Consider the following 20,359-nt stretch of genomic DNA (forward strand, 5'->3'; position numbering starts at 1 on the left):
CTGTGATGTCATCATTTTGAATAATCAGATGTAAAAGGAATAGTTCACTCAAAAAATTAAATTTCTGTCACCATTTACTCACCCTCATTTCATTCCAAATCAGTATAACTCTCTCTCTCTCTCTCTGTGGAATATAAAATAACAGAGACATTTCTCCAAAAAAATATATTTTATTAAATAATGACTTTTTTTTTGAGTGAACTAACCCTTTAATATGATAATGCATTTATTGTAATGTTTTGCTCACACACCCACACGTTCATACACGTCTACACAGAGAATTTGACAATCCAGTTTTGTGCCTTGAGTGATGATGATGTGTCGTAAGTGTGATGATCTATTTACATTAAACAGAGTGTGAATCATGAAATCAGACAATAACACTGCACTGCTGATAATGATTAAATGACTGAATTATCTTTACATACAAAGGTAAGCCTGACATCTGAGTCAAAGTCCATGTTAGGTGAAGGAGGAATAGCAAAGAAAATAGTGTTTTTAAATCTACACTTTAATATTTGAGCTGGACGTCTTCTTTCGTTTCTGACTTTTTTTCTTTCTTTCTTTACCTTCTAGTCTTGTACCCACAGTTTCCTGACTTCCTGTATCTTCAAGCACACAGTCAAAAGTGCACAGTAGGTATGTGAAGAGCAGGACCGTAATGTTTCTGGCTTTCTACCCAAGCTGAATGACTCACGCTTCATTTTGAACTGCTGTCACCAGGTAGGTACGTTTTAAACATTGTACCTTGTACAGTTTATAAGAGATTGAAGCCCTCACGATTATATGTTATATATTATATTATTATTATATTATATATATTTTGTGTGTGTTTTTAGGTGTATGTGTGAGAGTATGTGACCTTTTATTTTCAATACCTCACTCAGTTTGCTTGTAGCTCCATTTCTCATAGAATCATGTTGACATTATTTTACAATGTACATCTTATGTAAATAACGAGCCCGGGGTGTGTTTACCCTTGGTTTCTGCAAACTCTTATAGAAACGAAAAGGAAAGAAGACAGGACAACCACATACTAGCTTTCATTTAATGATAAATCAGGTAATTTTCTAGATTGAGATCATTTTACAAGGCAAGCAACTATGCCACATCGTTTACCACAAGTGTAACTGCCTTCAGCAACTGAGATCAAAGTAAAACCGAACCATTCTAGCAGGAAATGAAAGTCTTAGAAAAGAACTAGAGTTTTGCCTGAACTACATAGAAACACATTATCTGCCATTTTCTGTGCACATGACCAGGCGAATGCTGAAGTTGTTGTTTTAAGGTGTGTTGGCGTTATGGGTTCATATTTAACTTGACTGTAAATAACAGAATTTGATGCAGCTATAATTTCTCACTTATTTTTGTCAACAATTCCTTTTCTGTCACCCACAGAGATGGAGTTTGCTTGCAGTCATGTTGTGTGTAACTGGAGGTCTGAGAGCTTAACAGAAGATGAAGCTAAAGTCACGAATCAAGGTTAGTCTTGAGCTCTGAATGCATTAAAGAGAATAGAGAACTGTTGGCTATTAACATTTATTATTAGAGCTGAGATAATTCTGATGAGACATATAAAGAGAGAGATTTACTAAAAAAAATGTATTAAGGGGAAGTTGTCACAAGGGTTGTATCTTAGCAACAAAGTCCAGTTACACATACTTGCTTTCTCTAGCTGTGTTGTTTTTATGTTGGATTCAGTGTCAGGTTGGGGCAGGTTGTCACGTGCTTATGTATTTGTTGGTTTAATATTATTGTATGTTGCCTTTAAATTTTGCTGATTTGTCAGTTGTTTTGTACTTGATAATTATTTTACTGTTAAAATGTAACTGAAACAAAATGACATTAAATGGTGTCTAATAATAGGCATGGTCCAACTGTGACAACTTACCCCATATAGTGTACTGGGGAACTATTAGATTTCATTGCACACATAGTCAGTCAGTTTATAACTCCATCTGTTCCACATGATTGCTCATGTTTTGTAGGTTCTGCCTCCACTCTTCCCTGTGGTTTGTCCAGAGCTCAGTCTGTCTCAGATCATCCTTACGACAACCGCGTTACCTTTATTCAGAAACCAGGTGAGTAAACGGCGCATTGTTTATCATTTTAGCATTGCTTTATAAAGACTGTTTGTAATGAATGACTGTTTGTAATGAATATTTGTGATCTTGCTTGAAATGAGGAATGAGATTTCTTTTTTAATGTTGTAATGTTTTTGTACCAGTTGTTTTTGTTACTAGTTCTGATAAAGAATTTGAAAAGATTGGTTTGATCTAAATTTATTTGATTTACTTTGTCAAGTCACCTTCATTTCTATAGTGCTTTATACAACACAGAATGTTTTCAAAGCAGCTTTATAGTGATAATAAGGAAACTAATGATTCATTGATGCAAGCAGAATTCAATTCTTCTGTAAAGCTGCTCTAAAAAGACAATAATGTTGAGTGGAACCACTCTTTCAGTTCAAAAGACTTTAGGCGAAAGACATATGCTCTTGAAAGAAATTGTTCGTTGGAAAAAATAGCATCACATCCTTTTTGTGGGTGTTGAAAGCTGATGAGATCAGTGCTTTTTCAAGTGCATGTTGATGAGTGGGTGCTAAAAAAATCAGCATCCCTGATATTCATACAGTAAAAATAATAAAATTGTGATATGTTAATACATTTTAAAATAACTGTTTTATTATTATTATTATTATTATTATTTGAATATATTTTAAAATGTAATTTATTCCTATGATTACACTATTCTTCAGTGTCACATGATCCCTCAGAAATCATTCTAATATGCTGATGTGCTGCCCAGGAAACATTTATTATTATAATCAATGTTGAAATCAGTCATCAACTGTCATACTTCTTTTTTTTTTTCTTTGATAAATATTACTGACCCCACAGTTTTAAATGGCTTTTATTTGTTCACGATACTATATTATTTTTATTATTAATTCAAACTTTTTTTTAAGCTCCATCATTGGTTCCACCACCTGTTCCACCCCGTAACATACAGCAGAGGAAGAGTCTGTCTAGATCTCGCCCACCACCATTACCACCCAGAGGTGAGAACACATTCTCTCGTCCTTTATAACACAAACATACACAGAAAATATTCAGTTATGCAAATACCTTGTACTTGATAATAAACAGGTTCAGTCAGTTGATTGTTTTTGTTTTTTTGAGCTCAATAACACAACAAAATCTGTTCTTGAACCTTTATATACTGTTTTTCTCTATCTCTGTATCAGGGCTGGAGAATAATGGAGAGACTCGACTTAAAGCTAATGTAAACGTAGTGTCACTAAAAGTCGGAAGCCTTGTGGACATTACTAAAGGTGTGCTAAATTTCTAAACAGTCTTTTTTGAAGTACTTTTTTAAGTGTTTTCAATTCAAACCACCTCACTTACTGTGTCTGTAGGCTCTGCTATACAGAGCAGCCAGAAACCAGTGCACTGTGGGAAATGCAATGCCGTCATGTCCTCTGCAAGCAGCCCAGAGACACACCAAACAACAATAGTAAGTTATACCAATAGGTGCAAAATCCATTTGTGCATCTGATATTAGTGTTGAAATATCATTTACTTTTGATAAAAGTGATTCCTGTGGGGTTTTTTTTCTAGATGTGGAACTGTGAGTTTTGTGGGAAGGAGAACGTTTACTCTCTGACGGCACTAAAGGCGGGCCGGTTTCCCTTGCGCTCTCCTCCAGGCAGGGATATACTTTACATGGATGACAACGAGGACACGGACTATGAGAATCTAGACGACATGCTAATTGTGCTGTGCGTGGACATTTCCGGAAGTATGAGCGTCACTTCTGAGGTGCCTTCTTTCATTACAGATGGCCAGAGCTGTCATTATGTTTTCAGCACTCTTTATTTGATATTTTGTTTACATTAAATATATTTTTCTCTCAGATCTCTCCTGGAAACAGCATGCGATCACCCACATATATTTCACGACTGCAGGTGAGAGGTGACCTCTGAAGTTTTGCTTATATAAACAGGAACCATACATGTGAAGTTATTCTCATTTTTTTGGGTTCAGGGAGTCCAAGAAGCTCTTCAGATGGTGCTGTCCTCCCTGCAGAAGACCTCACCTCACCGAAGAGTGGCACTGGTGACTTTTAACAATGAGGTAAAGGCACTTATGGGAGGAGACAAATGAGTGAGCCAGAAAAGGAGAACAAGAGGAGAGAAATGTATACTGTACTTTGTGCAAGTGCAAGTGCTTTTGAGGAAGCCACCAGATGTGCCAGGTTTTCCAGATTAATGAAATAGAGAACTTGTTAGGCTTTTTTTTTAAGCTAGATTTTTTCAGATTGTTTATTATTTCAAGTTCTGATCTGACCTTTATTATTTCTCCACACTCATTCACAAAAACTGCCACACCATTATTTGAATTTTTAGCAATGCCAGTCAGTTATTGTGGTATAATCCAGCAATTTTCAAACACAGAAAATGTGAAAGGAAAAAAGTGATGTTATGTTTTTATGTATTATATAAAATACATTATTATATAAAATTGGTCTATTATTATTATTATTATTATTATTATATATAATTTAATTGTTTTATATATAATTTATATATTATTATGTTATAATTTATATATTATATATTATTTATATAATTTATGTATAATTTATATATTATTATTATAGTTTATATATTTTTGGGGGGATGAACAGCAAAACAAAAAACAAAATGAAATTATGTATTGCAATAAGCACTATGCATTCATATTTGAATTTACTTGAAAGTATTTCTTGTCAGGTTTATTCTGTACAACATTACGCTAATGTTAGTTTGAACAAAACATAATATTTTAATTTTAATTTTTTTGCTTTGACTTATGTTACAACAGCAATATAAAAGCCAGTTATTTAATTTTGCAAACGTGTTTTCTATATAATATCACATTTTTTCAAGGACTGGGTAAAAAAATATTGTTTTCTCGGTTTTAATCGATTCGATATCGATTCTTAAATCCCAAGAATCAATCTTTTAATCTGTACAGTTTTCAGTTGATGAACATGACAATGTAACCCATCTCCCATCCATCCAATAAAAAAAATCGCAGTAAGCTTTGTCGATTTTATTACGAAATTCAAACAATAAATACAGTTTTGGCACTCTTTAATGTGGCCTGACAGATCGCTGTAGCGCTTTAGTTCAAGTGAAGCGTGAACCAATCATCTCTTTCACTTTACTACGAGTTACCGCGTGAAATAAACATGAATGAACATCAGAAGGTATGTTAAAAGATACAGTATAACTTGCCGAAATCCGTATCATGTCTCATATAATTGCTCAATCAGTGTTTCAACCACGGAAAGACGTCAATAAAACAGCATTTGACGTAATATTACATTTACCTCAGAAAAGCTGTTCAGACCATAAACTTGTTAGATAAAAAAATTTAACTCTAGAGAGCAGCATTTTGCTAAATATATGCATCACCATATAACAAATTTATTATATTTTTACTGTTCTTCAGTATTTAACGCATGTATAAATATGTCAAGTTTATATGACAGCCACCATATAAATGTTTATATTTCAAAAAACGAATTCGAGTAGAAACATAATTATGTAATTTATATATAAAAATTATGTATATATATAAAAACTCTGTGTGTGTAATTTAAGTGTTTGTGTACAAATCAGTTAATATTAACCTTCAATGTTATAGAAATGTAGTAGGCCTACCAACTGAATCCCTGTATAGTTTACAGCATTAGTTGAGATTTTTTTTCCTTGGACTGTATCTGATATACAAACCCGATTCCAAAAAAGTTGTGACACTGTACAAATTGTGAATAAAAACAGAATGCAATGATGGGGAAGTTTCAAATTTCAATATTTTATTCAGAATACAACATAGATGACATATCAAATGTTTAAACTGAGAAAATGTATCATTTTAAGGGAAAAATAAGTTGATTTTAAATTTCATGGCATCAACACATCTCAAAAAAGTTGGGACAAGGCCATGTTTACCACTGTGTGGCATCCCCTCTTCTTTTTATAACAGTCTGCAAACGTCTGGGGACTGAGGAGACAAGTTGCTCGAGTTTAGGAATAGGGATGTTGTCCCATTCTTGTCTAATACAGGCTTCTAGTTGCTCAACTGTCTTAGGTCTTCTTTGTCGCTTCTTCCTCTTTATGATGCGCCAAATGTTTTCTATGGGTGAAAGATCTGGACTGCAGGCTGGCCATTTCAGTACCCGGATCCTTCTTCTACGCAGCCATGATGTTGTAATTGATGCAGTATGTGGTCTGGCATTGTCATGTTGGAAAATGCAAGGTCTTCCCTGAAAGAGACGACGTCTGGATGGGAGCACACGTTGTTCTAAAACTATATACCTTTCAGCATTGATGGTGCCTTTCCAGATGTGCAAGCTGCCCATACCACACACACTCATGTAACCCCATACCATCAGAGATGCAGGCTTCTGTACTGAGCGCTGATAACTTGGGTTGTCCTTGTCCTCTTTAGTCCAGATGACATGGCGTCCCAGTTTTCCAAAAAGAACTTCAAATTTTGATTCGTCTGACCACAGAACAGTTTTCCACTTTGCCACAGTCCATTTTAAATGAGCCTTGGCCCAGAGAAATCGCCTGCGCTTCTGGATCATGTTTAGATATGGCTTCTTTTTTGACCTATAGAGTTTTAGCCGGCAACGGCGAATGGCACGGTGGATTGTGTTCACCGACAATGTTTTCTGGAAGTATTCCTGAGCCCATGTTGTGATTTCCATTACAGTAGCATTCCTGTATGTGATGCAGTGCCGTCTAAGGGCCAAAGATCACGGGCATCCAGTATGGTTTTCCGGCCTTGACCCTTACGCACAGAGATTGTTCCAGATTCTCTGAATCTTTGGATGATATTATGCACTGTAGATGATGATAACTTCAAACTCTTTACAATTTTTCTCTGAGAAACTCCTTTCTGATATTGCTCCACTATTTTTCGCCGCAGCGAAATTGGTGATCCTCTGCCCATCTTGACTTCTGAGAGACACTGCCACTCTGAAAGGCTCTTTTTATACCCAATCATGTTGCCAATTGACCTAATAAGTTGCAAATTGGTCCTCCAGCTGTTCCTTATATGTACATTTAACTTTTCCGGCCTCTTATTGCTACCTGTCCCAACTTTTTTGGAATGTGTAGCTCTCATGAAATCCAAAATGAGCCAATATTTGGCATGACATTTCAAAATGTCTCACTTTCAACATTTGATATGTTATCTATATTCTTATTGTGAATAAAATATAAGTTTATGAGATTTGTAAATTATTGCATTCCTTTTTATTCACAATTTGTACAGTGTCCCAACTTTTTTGGAATCGGGTTTGTATATAACCAAATTAATCAATATTGAATTGAATTCATTTGTAATCAAATAGCAAGCTCGTGAATCAAAATTGAATCGTGAAATTTGTGTCAATACCCAGCCTTAGTTTTTACCTCACCAATTATTAATGGGTCTTTATACATGAAAATATAGAGCAGCCTTTATTTTATATGTAGGGGGTCTCTTGCAAAGAGATCATCATATTTGAGGGTCCCTGGCTTCAGAAAGTTTGAAAACATCTGGTATAATATATTTTGTTGTTAGTGACTAAACGACACAAAAAAACTGTGGTTGGTCATTTTACATGTCCATCACTTGGCTTCAGCGGTGAGATCCAGAATTTATGCTAGTTGACAAAATTTTGGCAACACAGGCTGACCAGGCTGAATGTACCCTGTGTAAGAATCACAGATATGAGGAAGAATTACATACTGTACTTCTGAAGTCAAAATTCAACACACCTATAAAAGTAACTGAGATGACAAGTTGTGATGACTGAGCATTTCCTGTTTTAATTTTGACTAGCTTGTGGCTTCTGGTTGTGGGTACCAAAATTTACCATTAAGAACAAGTGAAACTACTAATATTAGAAGTGTTAGGTATCTATAAAGAGAAGTAAAGTCATTGTGCTTTATTTACTGTGATGTGCCACATTCACTTCAGAGTTAAAAGAAACATGACAGTGGTGTGTATGGTTTTCAGGTAACAGTGTACGGTGACGGTACAGGGGTTCCTCTCTCTCTGAGAGACTGGGCGTTAGTGGACTATGACTATGTGAAGAAGGAGGGAGAGAACTACAGCACCCCTCACTGCATTGCAGAGACTATCCAGCCTCTCACCCAGAAAATCAAAGAGTGAGTAAAACGTTCTATTATTGTTTGTATATCTGTCAATCGTCACCTTGACTGTAGTCTCATTAGAAAGAGCCTCTGTGTGTATATGTGTGTGTGGCCGGTTGTTTTGTATGTTTGTCACTAAGTTTAATTTTAGTGCTACTGCTGGTCTATTTGATTTTGTGGTTTGTGCTTCTGTCTGTTGATTTTACAGTCTGAATTGTACAAAGTTCCGCAGTTTTATAAAATCACTATAACCTGTTTAAAATGTTAGAGATAATTTTTATCAAGTAAAAAACACTCGACAGAAACTGTTGCCTACGTGGAGTTTTAACACACAAACAGACCGGCTTCCAAATTATTCATTCAAGAACGGTGTGCAAATTTACTGCAACAAACTTCACATACTTTTGAAAATCCAGCGTATAGTTGATTCTGATAAGTGTTCATTGTCACAGTTGTAAACAAGATGGCTTTCCTCTTCTATGAGGGGGTTTGGCTTCACGACGGCTTTTGTTTTCAGTACGTGACTTCCGAAAATCCTGTAGAATTCAACCAATCAGATGATGACTTCAAAACTCCTGAAGTGTTTCTCATTTTGTGTGCCTTATGCCAGAGATTGTCTTATTATTGGGAGATACGAGGGTCCGTGGCTCTAATATTGGGGAAACCGTAATGGCTAACCAATCGCATTACAGCCTTGATGTCACTGAATTTCGTTCAGAGTTGTGCAACAGTTGTTCTGTTTGCGGATACCATAGAAATGAATGAAGTGCCATAAACTGAATCCTACCTGTTGCACAATTTCTGTATCTTCTCTTATAAAACAGCATTTCTTTTGGTTCAAAGTCTGAAAATAGATAAATCCACAACAAATGTTTAAGAGCAAACATGTTGAAGATTAGTCGAGAGGCTGTCGATTCATTAAATGATCAAAAGTTTTCCCACAAAAGCAGTTTATTTAGCGTAGTGAAGCCTCTCCTCCACTGACATACATTCAACAAAAATGGCCTCTGGTCTCCTTCCCAGGGTATTTTTTGCTAACCTTGCAGGTTTGCCTTAAAGTGACTTTGCTTTGCATCAAACGTTCAGCCAACGGTCCGTGGGTGTGATGTCTGCGGTTGAGACTAACAGCCTACATTTCATATAATAGGTCTTTAGATGGCACTTGGCCTTAAATTGACCAACTGTGATAGTTTCATCAAAACATAAATCATAAATGCAGTACCATTAATGCAACTTCTGCTATGATCTCAACATGTCATTAATTTCAATTTCTTCCTCTCCCCAGACTCAGAGAACATGGAGCCACAGCATTGGGACCTGCTGCCCTCGTCTCTGTTGCCATGGCATCCCAGTTCACAGGGTCAAAGGTTTGTATTCATAATTACATGCTCTGACAACTATAACTTTTTATGATAAATATGTAATGATAAAACTACTATTCATTGTATTATGCCATGGTCCTAAATAATGGTCTAAGAGGACTTTATTTGAATCACACATATAGATCATTTATCACTTATTCTGTTACATAAATAATAGCTGCTTGGCTACTATACATATATATATATATATATATATATATATATATGCACCGATGCACGGATACCATTTTTTAAGGACCGATACCTTTATATCAGTGGCGTGCAGTGGTGTTGAAATGAGGAGGCACATTTTTTATTTATTTATGAATCAGTGTAAATTCTTGTGCATTACTCTTAACATTGACACATCTTCCTTATTAAATAAACATTACTTTACATTACATCAAAAAAGAAAAAAGAAACCAAAGACAATTCTATTTTGTAATTTTACATTAACAATGTATTGTAATAAATGTTCTATTTATCAAAACCAAGTCAATCTCATCAAGTTAATGTTTTAAGCATTTCTTCATTCATTCCAAAATAATAACTAAAGGCAATAATAATTTAAACAATATATTTTATTTGTATATTGATGTTTTTCTTTTTAATTGTCAACTTAGGCTATTTTGGATCATCAGTCATGCTCCGTAAACACCGTCTGTCACAGACACGAATTGTATTTTTAATTTAACCAAGCACTAAAAAAGACCCGCAGTCATCATGCTTTCAGTCCATTTCAAGTTTGATTTTGATGTGACATAAAGAGGTGATATCTAACTGGGTGATCTATTTGCATACTTTTCAATTAGTCTTCCCACTGACGCCAATATGTTCAGTCAAACTGACGCCCAGAACGTGCACGTCAACAAGAGGAGGGATTTATCGCACAAACCAATCATATCCACTCATAACCAATCACATCCATTCATAGCGCGATGGAGACATTGCCTCCTCTCACGTGACTTTCCCCCATTCATTCTCAATTACCCCCCACAAAACCCACCGCACGCCGGGGGTCTGATGATTTTATATGGTTTCCTATGAGAGCAAAGGGAGGCATTACTCCATATACTGTAAAGCATGTCTCCTGCTGAAACTTTACCTGCGGGTGTCACTGTTGGGCAGGGTTCCTTTAGAAATACGCGCTCTTTTTAATGTCATAATTTGTAATATTTGTGTTGTTTTATATGTAATATGGATTATTTTCTCATCATATTTTTTTGAGGAGGCACTTGCCTCCCTTGCCTCCTCAGAGGAAACTCATTTCTCTCTCTCTCTCTCTCAGCCTCTTTATTATTACTCTAATGAAAAAAGTAATAATTTTATGTGCTTCTCACAAACTTAAAGAACAAAAATTTCACAGTGTCCAATAACCTTCAAAGGGCATAATTACTAATATATATAATTGTTGTTATATAAAAAGAAATTTACAAACAAATTACAAACAATACAACAATTACCATAGAGATAAAAATTAAATGTAAACTTTTTCAGATACATTAGGTTTATTTACCATGTATACATTTATTAAACATATTTTGTTGTTTTATTAACATTATTTGACAAATAGGCTATGGTCGCTTTAAGACCGAATCCATGGATACTGACACATATCCTGTTTTCACCTAAATGTTTACGTCCACTTAAGCCATAACCGACTGTATTTACGTGAGATACTCCACACGATGGACATTTTGACAACTATTTGTGTATTTGACCATTCAGGCGCGAGGAGAACCGATCGCGCGCTGTCTGAGAGAACTGGAATCGCGCGCAAGAAAGAGAGAGAGCGCGTGCGAGAGAGAGAAAGAGAGAGAGAGAGTGAGACAGAGAGCGCGCGCTTCTGGTCTGTGTCATTCATACAGTAAAACCATGTTATAAACTATTATTATAGTTAAACATTTTGTTTTCTATTTTAAAATTCTGTTTTTTGTTTTAATATATTTTAAAATGTAATTTATTCCTGTGATGACAAAGCTGAACTTCAATCAATTAACTATTAAAACATTTCTGTTAATTGAAATAAAGCTGAAAAAAAAATATATAAATAGTATAAGTTAATTAGAAAATTACATATTTCTAATATTAGTTATTAACAAGAATTAGAAATGTTGCCTTGGCAATAAACTCAAATAAGTTTATGTTGAATCACTACAATTTTTAACTGGAAATAAATAAAAACGAAATAAAACTAAAATTGAAATAAAATAATTTAAACCTAAATAGCAATATTTGCAAAAAAAATGACAAAAGCAAATAATTATATGACTAAAACTAAAAATAACATGAAAACTATAAATGTAAAAATAAAAGCAAACTCAAAATATTAATAAAACTAAAGTAAAAGTTAACACTGCATCTGAAATCAAATACTTCCCTACTATATAGTATGTGACAAACAGTACGCCAAAAGAGTTGTGTGTCCGAATACATAGTGTTCAAAAAACAGTAGGCTAAAAGTCCCCGAATAACCTACTACTTCCGGCGAGATTTTGAAGTGTGCATTCGCTGGACATTTTACTATCCCATGAGGCCACAGGAAAGATTTATGAATGGCAGTGAAGCGACGCAACTGATGCTGGTAGGTCACGTGACAGTAACAAAATGGCGGATGTAGTACGTCGGAATTTCATATAGAGCACTTTTTTTTATGGTTGTGAAGTAAATTCAAATTCAAGCGCAGTAGCTACGCAGATTTGGACGCAGCATAACACAACACTACTCCAGTCTTGGAGTGTCACATATGTTTTATAATGTGTTATATTTTAATACACACTTTTTTTATTTCTTTTTTCAGGTTATAATTTGCACAGATGGGCAGGCCAACATAGGCCTGGGCCAATTAGATCAAGAGTATTCCCATTGCTCCGCCCCCTCACCTTATTTCTACAACCAGTTAGCCCATTATGCTGCTGAAAAGGGGTGAGCGTCTGCAAAGCACAAATCTCTTAGTGTTAAATGTTAGTTTTAACATATAATGACTGTAGACAAAAATACACAGTGAAATAGATGAAAAGTTATTGTGTTTATTAAGTCATGCCTTTCCATTGTTGTGGATATTTATAGTGTGATAGTGTCCGTGATGACCTTTGAAGGAGAGGACTGTCGTTTGGCAGAGGTTGGGAGGTTGGCTGACCACACAGGAGGCAGAGTGAGTTACTGCTACTGTTCATCTGCAGTCCACCGTCCGTCACTCTGTTGAGAAGCCTGGGTCATGTTGAAGGTATCAGGTTAGATGGTAAAGAAGACCGATTGTGAGCAACATTTAGAGAACCCTAGAGGTACACAAGGATTTTAGCAACGTTTAATTTCCCCTAAAGTGGTCATCTTTCACTCATTTAGTTACATTTCACATTCTTGTTGCTCAGTGTAAACTTTGCGAGAAGTAATCACATTGCCAGTATGACTCCTTTTCTATACAGTTTCTGCTAACAGCACTAAATTTGTTAGTTCCTGAACTTTGTCTATAAACCCGCTCTGTAGATGCTTAACCTGTTTTAATAGGTAAGCAACATGTAGTTTGAAGCCTATTTCAGAGAAACTGATACTTATCACCAACGACACCCACACATGCAAGGGAGAACGATTTTGCGTTCAGTATTTCCCCTTCAACTCATTTAAATGTGAAAATAAATGTTGTGCTTTGAAACAATGATAACAGGAAACTGGGGCTGGGTTTACAAAAATCTTCTTAAGAAAGAAGTAAAAAAAAAGAAGTAATGTTCTTAAAATAAATTCTAAGAAGTTCATAAGAATGTTCCTAAGTGCAATTGTTGACAAATTTTTAAGAAATTCTCTAATTATTTTCTTAAGAACATCTTAATTTTTCTCCTTAGTTCACCCAAAAATGAAAATTCTGTCATTAATTACTCACCCTCATGTCATTTCAAAACCCGTAAGACTTCAATCTTTGGAACACAAATTAAGATATTTTTGATCAAATCTGAGAGCTTTCTGACCTCAAAGACTGCAAAGTTATTACCACATTCAAGGTCCAGAAAGGTAGTAAAGACATTGTTAAAATAGTCCATGTGACAACAGTGATCCAACTGTAATTTTATGAAGTGACAAGAATATTTTTTTGTGCGCATAAAAGAACAAAACAAAAATAACGACTTTATTCAATAATTTCTTCTCTTCCGTGTCAGTCTCAGATGCTTTTCATTTTTGTAAACACAGTGCAGCGCTTCCGGGTTCTACTTCAGAATGTCAGCTCATTATACACGCATGTGTTGTGCTGCTTACGTGAATGGCGTTGGAGACAGACATGGAAGAGAAGAAATTGTTTAAAAGTCATTAGTTTTGTTTTGTTTTTGTGAACAAAATGTATTCTCATTGCTTCAAAACATTAAGGTTGAACCACTGTAGTCACATGGACTAATTTATCTTTACTACCTTTCTGGGCCTTGGCAGTGGTAATTGCGTTTTTCTTTGGGCTTTCTATAGGGGATCAAAAAGCTCTCAGATTTCATCAAAAATATCTTAATTTGTGCTCTGAAGATGAACGAAGGTCTTACAGGTTTAGAATGACATGAGGCTGAGTAAATAATGACAGAATTTTCATTTTTGGGTGAACTGAAAAAAAAGATAAGAACATTCCTAAGAAAAGTTTTTGGGAATACAAAATTTTCTTATCTTTTTTCTTACAAAATAAGAAGAAAATGACAGTTAAGAAGAATTTTATTCTTAAGAATGTTATGTGAATCTGGCCCCTGGTGTGCACGTTTGCAAAACTGCAGTCACTAGACATCCATCTCTATATTGTGCAGCACTATAAGGTTGCACCTGTTTAATATTAGTTTGTACTTGGTTTGAATAATATAGATTACTGTTCAAAAGTTTGGAAGTTTTTTAATACTTTTGTTCAGCAAGGATGCATTGATCAAAAGTGACAGCGAAGAACTTTCTATTCATCAGAGAATCCAATGTTTCCACAAAAAAAATATAGTATGTGACATACAGTATGTTTCCTCTTTTTCTTTTTAACATTGATAATAAGAATATTTTTCTATAGCAGCAAATCATCATATTAGAATGATTTCTGAATTTTGAATAACAGGAATAAATTACATTAAAAAAATTATTCAAGCAGAAAACATTTTTTTTTTTTTTGTTGATATTTTTGAACGGTAGTGTATCTCTTTCAATATATGCAATATTACATACAAAACAATTAAAGATCAGTCAGAATAACGACATTATGTTTTGTTATTTATTCCCAGATAAATATTGTAAATATAGGTACAGTTGCCACAGAGATTCAGAGCGCTATAGCTGACAATGTCCTAGCAACTAGCGTCATGGCAACACTGCTTGCACCGGATGGCATGTAAGTATCTGTTAGTAACCTTCAAATATTCACAAACACACATATGCACTACACAGTCACATAAAAACACGCAAACACCCATATATGTTGTACCTCTGTCTCTATTTTTCTCCTTCTTCTTTGATTGACGCAGGTACTTCCCCTATGAGGAGGATAATCATCGGTTAGTAAGAGAGATTGGCAACGTGACAGACGGTGTTGAGATCACCTTCCAGTTTGCAGTCAGACCGGAAAAAGTTGAAAGTAAGCAAAAATAAACGGTGCCATCAAAAGAAAGCATTTGAGACACATTAGAGAAAAAGGAAAATTTTACTCTTTACTCATCCTCATGTTGTTTCAAATCTGTTTACTGGTATTTTTAGCAGAATTTTCTCTGTATTTTAGTTTTCCAGCAACGGGACCGGGTCCCTTTTCAGCTGCAGCTGAGTTTCAGGACTCGGGAATTGCAGAAAGTGATGAGAGTCATCACTCAACAGAAACGGGTCACCACCAGCAGGTAAACCACTCAAAATACTACACAATAACAGCAAACACTGTCCAGATCCACAGCCCTTGATATACTCATTTTATAGTCTCAACATAAACTATATGGTGATTTATGGTTAATTGTTTCACATGCAAAATATCTGCAAAAAATGTCACTGTGGACATACAAATACTTTTGCTCATACAATAAAATACAATAAAAAATACAATAAAAGCAGTAATATTGTGAAATATTGTTACAATTTAAAATAACTGTTCTATAGTTTTTAAAATATAATGTTGAAAACAGTTTTTGCTGCTTAATATTTCTGTGAAAACGATATGCTGCCATTCAAAGGTTTGGGGTAAGTAAGATTTTAAATTCAGCAAGGATTGAAACACTAAAAGTGACAATAAAGTAATTTATAATGTTACAAAATATTTATATTTCAAATAAATGCTGTTCTTTTGAACTTTCTATTCATCAAAGAATATAAAAAAGTATCAGTTTCCACAAAAATATGAAGCAACTGTTTTTACATTGATAATAATAAGAACCGTTATTAATAATTTAGCACCAGTGATAATTGATAATAACTGCAGCAGCAAATCAGCATATTAGAATGATTTCTGAAGGATCATGTGACACTGAAGACTGGAGTAAATGCTAATGCTAAAAAAAAATTGAGCTTTGCATCACAGGAATAAATTACATTTTGAAATGTATTACAATAGAAAGATATAAAAATATTAGTATTTTGAATTGTAATAATATTTCACAATATTATTACTGTATTTTTCTATCAGATTAACGCAGCCTTGGTGAGCATAAGAAAATCTTATTATTAACAGAAATAAGTCTTATTTTTCCAATTTTTGAGTATATAGTAGTGTATACATCTCAACCTCCCTTTCTTCATCTTTGTCTCTTTTTCTGTCTGTGTAGTTGGGTGTGGGCGGGCAGTTTAAATATGTCTGTGTTGGGCGTTCACTGCGCCCAGCTGTGTGCCAGGCTGACTATGGAGGGCCGAGTACAGGAGGCACAGAGACAACTCAGAGCTCAGCAGGACCTTCTCAGAGACATTAGGTACAGCAAACCTCTCTAGACAGCTCTCTGGTGCATCATATGTGTGTGAATTCATGTCCATCTCTCTCTATATATATGTCTCACAGTCAACAGAAGCCAAGCCCCAAAGAAGAAAGTATCTATGGGAATTGGATCAGTACCATGAGTATGATCTGTGAAGACATCAACACTGCCAACCAGGTCTGAATACACCCTCAATCATACTGCCATACAAATATTTTTATTATCTCATTATTTTTTTTTAAATTTGGTTGCAGTAGCTTACACACAGCATAGGGAGGCTTTATTTGATACTTTGAACTAAACTTACAAACAAAAAAATAAAATAAGAACAAATAAACAAATTGCAAATGATAGCAAAAATAAATACAAAAGAATAAAGAGACAAATAAACAGGTGGCTCTAACAGTAGTATTCAGGTAAGAACTGCTATAGAAATAAAGGTAATTAAATGTAAAATAACACTGAATTGTCTTCATTGTAAAAGTTAAATACAGATTAATGCTTAAAATACAGTTATAAAGGTTATTCAGTCAAGAGCACTGAGTCATTTTCTCTGTCTTTTGTTCTTTGATTAACATGACAGACAGCAGCAGGAATATTAGGCTGCTGTCACTTTAAGAGCTTATGCACAGATCCAATATACTGTTACACAACATGCGTTTTCAACTATTAACTTCCAAAACTGACTGTGTTTACCTGAATACTCACATTTTGACATAATTTTGTATGTATTTGGCCGTTCAATCGCAGTAAGCCACTCAATTTGGTACTCATGAGCTGTTTGAGAGGAAGCTTTATGTGTGCGCCACTTAAATAGATCAGTGGTACACGTGCTTTTGGTGTGAGTGCGAAATCTGAGTGAATGAGTAAAAGTATGCGCAATACCCGCAACCCCACACCAAAATTCAGACCCTGTAACACCAATTCAACCTGAGCGAATGAGACGGTATGTCAATTCCACTGTTGGAGAGAAGACACTGAGAACGTGCAGCTGGCATCAGTGTATCGTTCCTGCAGAAAATGAGTTTTGGAACTCAAATATCGATAGTTTTGAAAACGCTACATACATACATACATACATACATACATACATACACACATACATATATATATATATATATATATATATATATATATATAATGTACAGCAATGTACAGCCTATATATATATATATAGGCTGTACATTGCGACAAATATGTAAATAATCGGTGTATATATATTTAAAAAAAAAAAAGACTGTGCAATGAATACATTTATCACAGTAGCACACAAGAGATACAGTTTTGCATATGTGTGAGACAGCCACTTCTTTGTGCGAAGTGAGTGTTTGTTTTGTGCTTGTTTGTGTGTGAAGTTAATCTAGGGCTTTACGATTAACCAAAAAAGCAAAATCCCAAAGTTTTAATTAAATGAGTATATGCACAGCGTGTTTCGCGTTGAAACGGATTGTGATCGGTTCACAGTGAATGCTGCTCCATCTCTGCAAGCAGAGTTTGAATTACTTTACTTTGTGCATTTGAAAAAGCAACAACACATTTAATGACATATTTTTACTCCCAACTCACTTTATAACGTCAGTCGAGTGTTTGAAATAGCTTCCTTTTGTGAGCTGACGTGGCAGAAATTATATTTTATAGTAGGCCTATAGAGAATGCATAACAAAAATTTTAAAATTACCATCACAGATTTTTATTATAATAATCTAATATTTTATTAAAGAAATTTTAGACATTTCTAATGATAATTACAGGAAAATGAAGTGGTATTTTCAAGTGCTCAGCCAAAACGGATGGACGATGTCTGGATGTGATTAGTGATTGGGCTGTATTAACAAAACTCACTTAAGTCTGCCAATTTTGGCAAATAAACCAAATGTTTGTATGAAATCATTTCTTGTTAAAGGGTTAGTTCACCCAAAAATGAAATTTCTGTGATTAAGTACTTACCGTCATGTTGTTCCAAACCATTAAGACCATCTTTCATCATCTTCGGAACACAAATTAAGATATTTTTGATGAAATCCGAGGGTTTCTGAACCACACATAGACAGCAATGTCATTGTACCTTCTGAGGTCCAGAAAGGTAGTAAAGACATTGTTAAAATAGTCCATGTGACTGTAGTGGTTCAACCTTAATGTTATGAAGCGACGAGAATACTCTTTGTATGCAAAAACAAAACAAAAATAACGACTTTATTCAACAATTTATTCTCTCCCCTATCAGTCTCCTACGCAGTTGACGTAGTAAACACAGTGCAGCGCTTCCATGTTTACATCCGAATGCCGGCTCAGTATTGGCCGGCTCCTGCGTCAGCATCATATTGGCCAGTACTGAGCTGGCGTTCTGACATAAACACGGAAGCGCTGCACTTCTTTCACTACGTCAACTGCGTGCGAGTCTGACAGGATAGAGAACAAATTGTGGATCTCAAAAGGTGTAGTGACATTGCTGCCAATGTGTGGTTCAGAAACCTTCGGATTTCATCAAAATATCCTAATTTGTGTTCCGAAGATAAATGAAGGTCTTATGGGTTTGGAACAACATGAGGGTGAGTAATTAATGACAGAAATTTCATTTTTGGGTGAACTTGTGTGCCCTGTGTGGAACATTTACTGTTCAAAAGTTTGTGGTCACTAAGATTTTTTTTATATTTTTTGAAAGAAGACTCACGCTGACTCGGGCTGCATTATTTAGTATTTAGTCATTGTTTACTCAAAGGCAGCATACCACAGTCAAAGCACATACTCATGTAGATATACTCTCACATGCATCTAGATATGTCTCAGTGATAGTACTGAACATCATATTTTAAACTTAGCTCAGTCACAAAAGGGCCCAAACAACTTTAGCATTATGAATGAATCATTGTGACTAAATGATAAAGTCTTTGAATTAAAACATGACACTTTTACTCTAAACAGAACACAACAGAAACTGAAACTCAACCAGCATGCCGAACATCTTCCACTGCAGTGAGTACAAGATCTCTCACACTATATTACATTGTAGATTGTGATTCGAAATCTAATTTAAAGCTGGATGCAAGTAGAAACTGTTATACATAAAATGAATAAGAAATCATGTTTAGATAGCATGGTTAAATGTGATACACATACACAAACTGTCACTCAGTAGAATTGTTTTCCCCTCCAGAGCATCTCAGACGCGGCGGCTAAGGTGGTTTACCAAATGAAGAGGGCGAAGAGCGTGAATGGAAAGGGACAGAGAGTTGCCATGCTGGAAAACTGAGCTCAGATGTCACCAAGACTCATGAGCAGTCATTTTAAGTGTGAATCCAGTGATGTAGGCTGCTGTATCAATCACAAACTATGGAGAATTGTTATTGCTTTGAAAATATGCAATATATAATGTATACAAACTATAGCCGATAACCTGATAACTACTTTTGTGGTGAGCTTCTTTCTATGCCATCACTGCTGTTTGGCAACACCTGCCAGTATTTATCTTTGGCTGATCTGTGGATTTCAGATGTTTTTGTGTTAACAATTAGAGTGCAATTATGTCAGATTACAAACTATGATACTAGGGACTGTACTAATAAATATAATGCAATGAAATAAAACATTTTATAGAAATCACAGACTGATTCCTCTTATTCTTTCTACTTACTGCCAGTGTTATTTTAGTATCATTGAGATACTATTATAGGTTTTTTTAATATTTTGAATCAGTTTTTATTTTTTTATATTTTCCATTTGAATTTTTGAAGTTTTTAAATTGTTTTTCACTTAATATTTATTTTATTTCAAGTAACAAAATCTTTTATGGTTTTAGTTTCAGTTTTATTTTTTAGTCAACTATAATAACCCTGCTTACAGCACCTTAAAAAACCTTTATATTATTTTATTATGTATTTAGTTAACAGTATATCAACAAGAAAAGATGAGAACTG

General features: G+C 34.8%; 1 protein-coding gene across 6 annotated transcripts; it reads left to right on the forward strand.

Moving 5' to 3' along the window:
• The first annotated feature begins 280 nt into the window (after positions 1 to 280).
• Positions 281 to 20,045, forward strand: si:dkey-9k7.3 (circularly permutated Ras protein 1). 6 transcript variants are annotated; one of them, XM_048185767.1, is made up of 22 exons: positions 281 to 432; positions 577 to 723; positions 1,399 to 1,482; positions 1,989 to 2,081; positions 2,969 to 3,061; positions 3,248 to 3,334; positions 3,419 to 3,516; positions 3,621 to 3,821; positions 3,917 to 3,967; positions 4,047 to 4,136; positions 8,061 to 8,212; positions 9,483 to 9,564; positions 12,359 to 12,483; positions 12,628 to 12,712; positions 14,784 to 14,890; positions 15,024 to 15,133; positions 15,275 to 15,386; positions 16,163 to 16,177; positions 16,302 to 16,442; positions 16,529 to 16,622; positions 19,368 to 19,418; positions 19,600 to 20,045. In XM_048185767.1, the coding sequence occupies exons 3-22, from the start codon at positions 1,401 to 1,403 to the stop codon at positions 19,693 to 19,695; spliced, it is 1,965 nt and encodes a 654-aa protein (XP_048041724.1). In that variant the 5' UTR covers positions 281 to 432; positions 577 to 723; positions 1,399 to 1,400; the 3' UTR covers positions 19,696 to 20,045. The 6 variants fall into 6 exon arrangements, with proteins under 6 accessions (XP_048041724.1, XP_048041725.1, XP_048041726.1 ...); XM_048185768.1 differs by adding an exon at positions 1,003 to 1,062 and having other exon boundaries at positions 287 to 723; XM_048185769.1 differs by having other exon boundaries at positions 287 to 727.
• The last annotated feature ends 314 nt before the right edge of the window (positions 20,046 to 20,359 follow it).

The sequence above is a fragment of the Megalobrama amblycephala genome, linkage group LG3 (genome assembly GCF_018812025.1).
Source record: "Megalobrama amblycephala isolate DHTTF-2021 linkage group LG3, ASM1881202v1, whole genome shotgun sequence".
NCBI classification, from domain to species: Eukaryota; Metazoa; Chordata; class Actinopteri; order Cypriniformes; family Xenocyprididae; genus Megalobrama; species Megalobrama amblycephala.

Coding starts and splice junctions, on each gene's coding strand:
- si:dkey-9k7.3 (XM_048185767.1), top strand. CDS start 1,401: ATGGAGTTTGCTTGCAGTCATGTTGTGTGTAACTGGAGGTCTGAGAGC. Junction 15,134..15,274: donor CAGACCGGAAAAAGTTGAAA/GTAAGCAAAAAT, acceptor TCTGTATTTTAG/TTTTCCAGCAACGGGACCGG. Junction 16,623..19,367: donor ACATCAACACTGCCAACCAG/GTCTGAATACAC, acceptor TACTCTAAACAG/AACACAACAGAAACTGAAAC.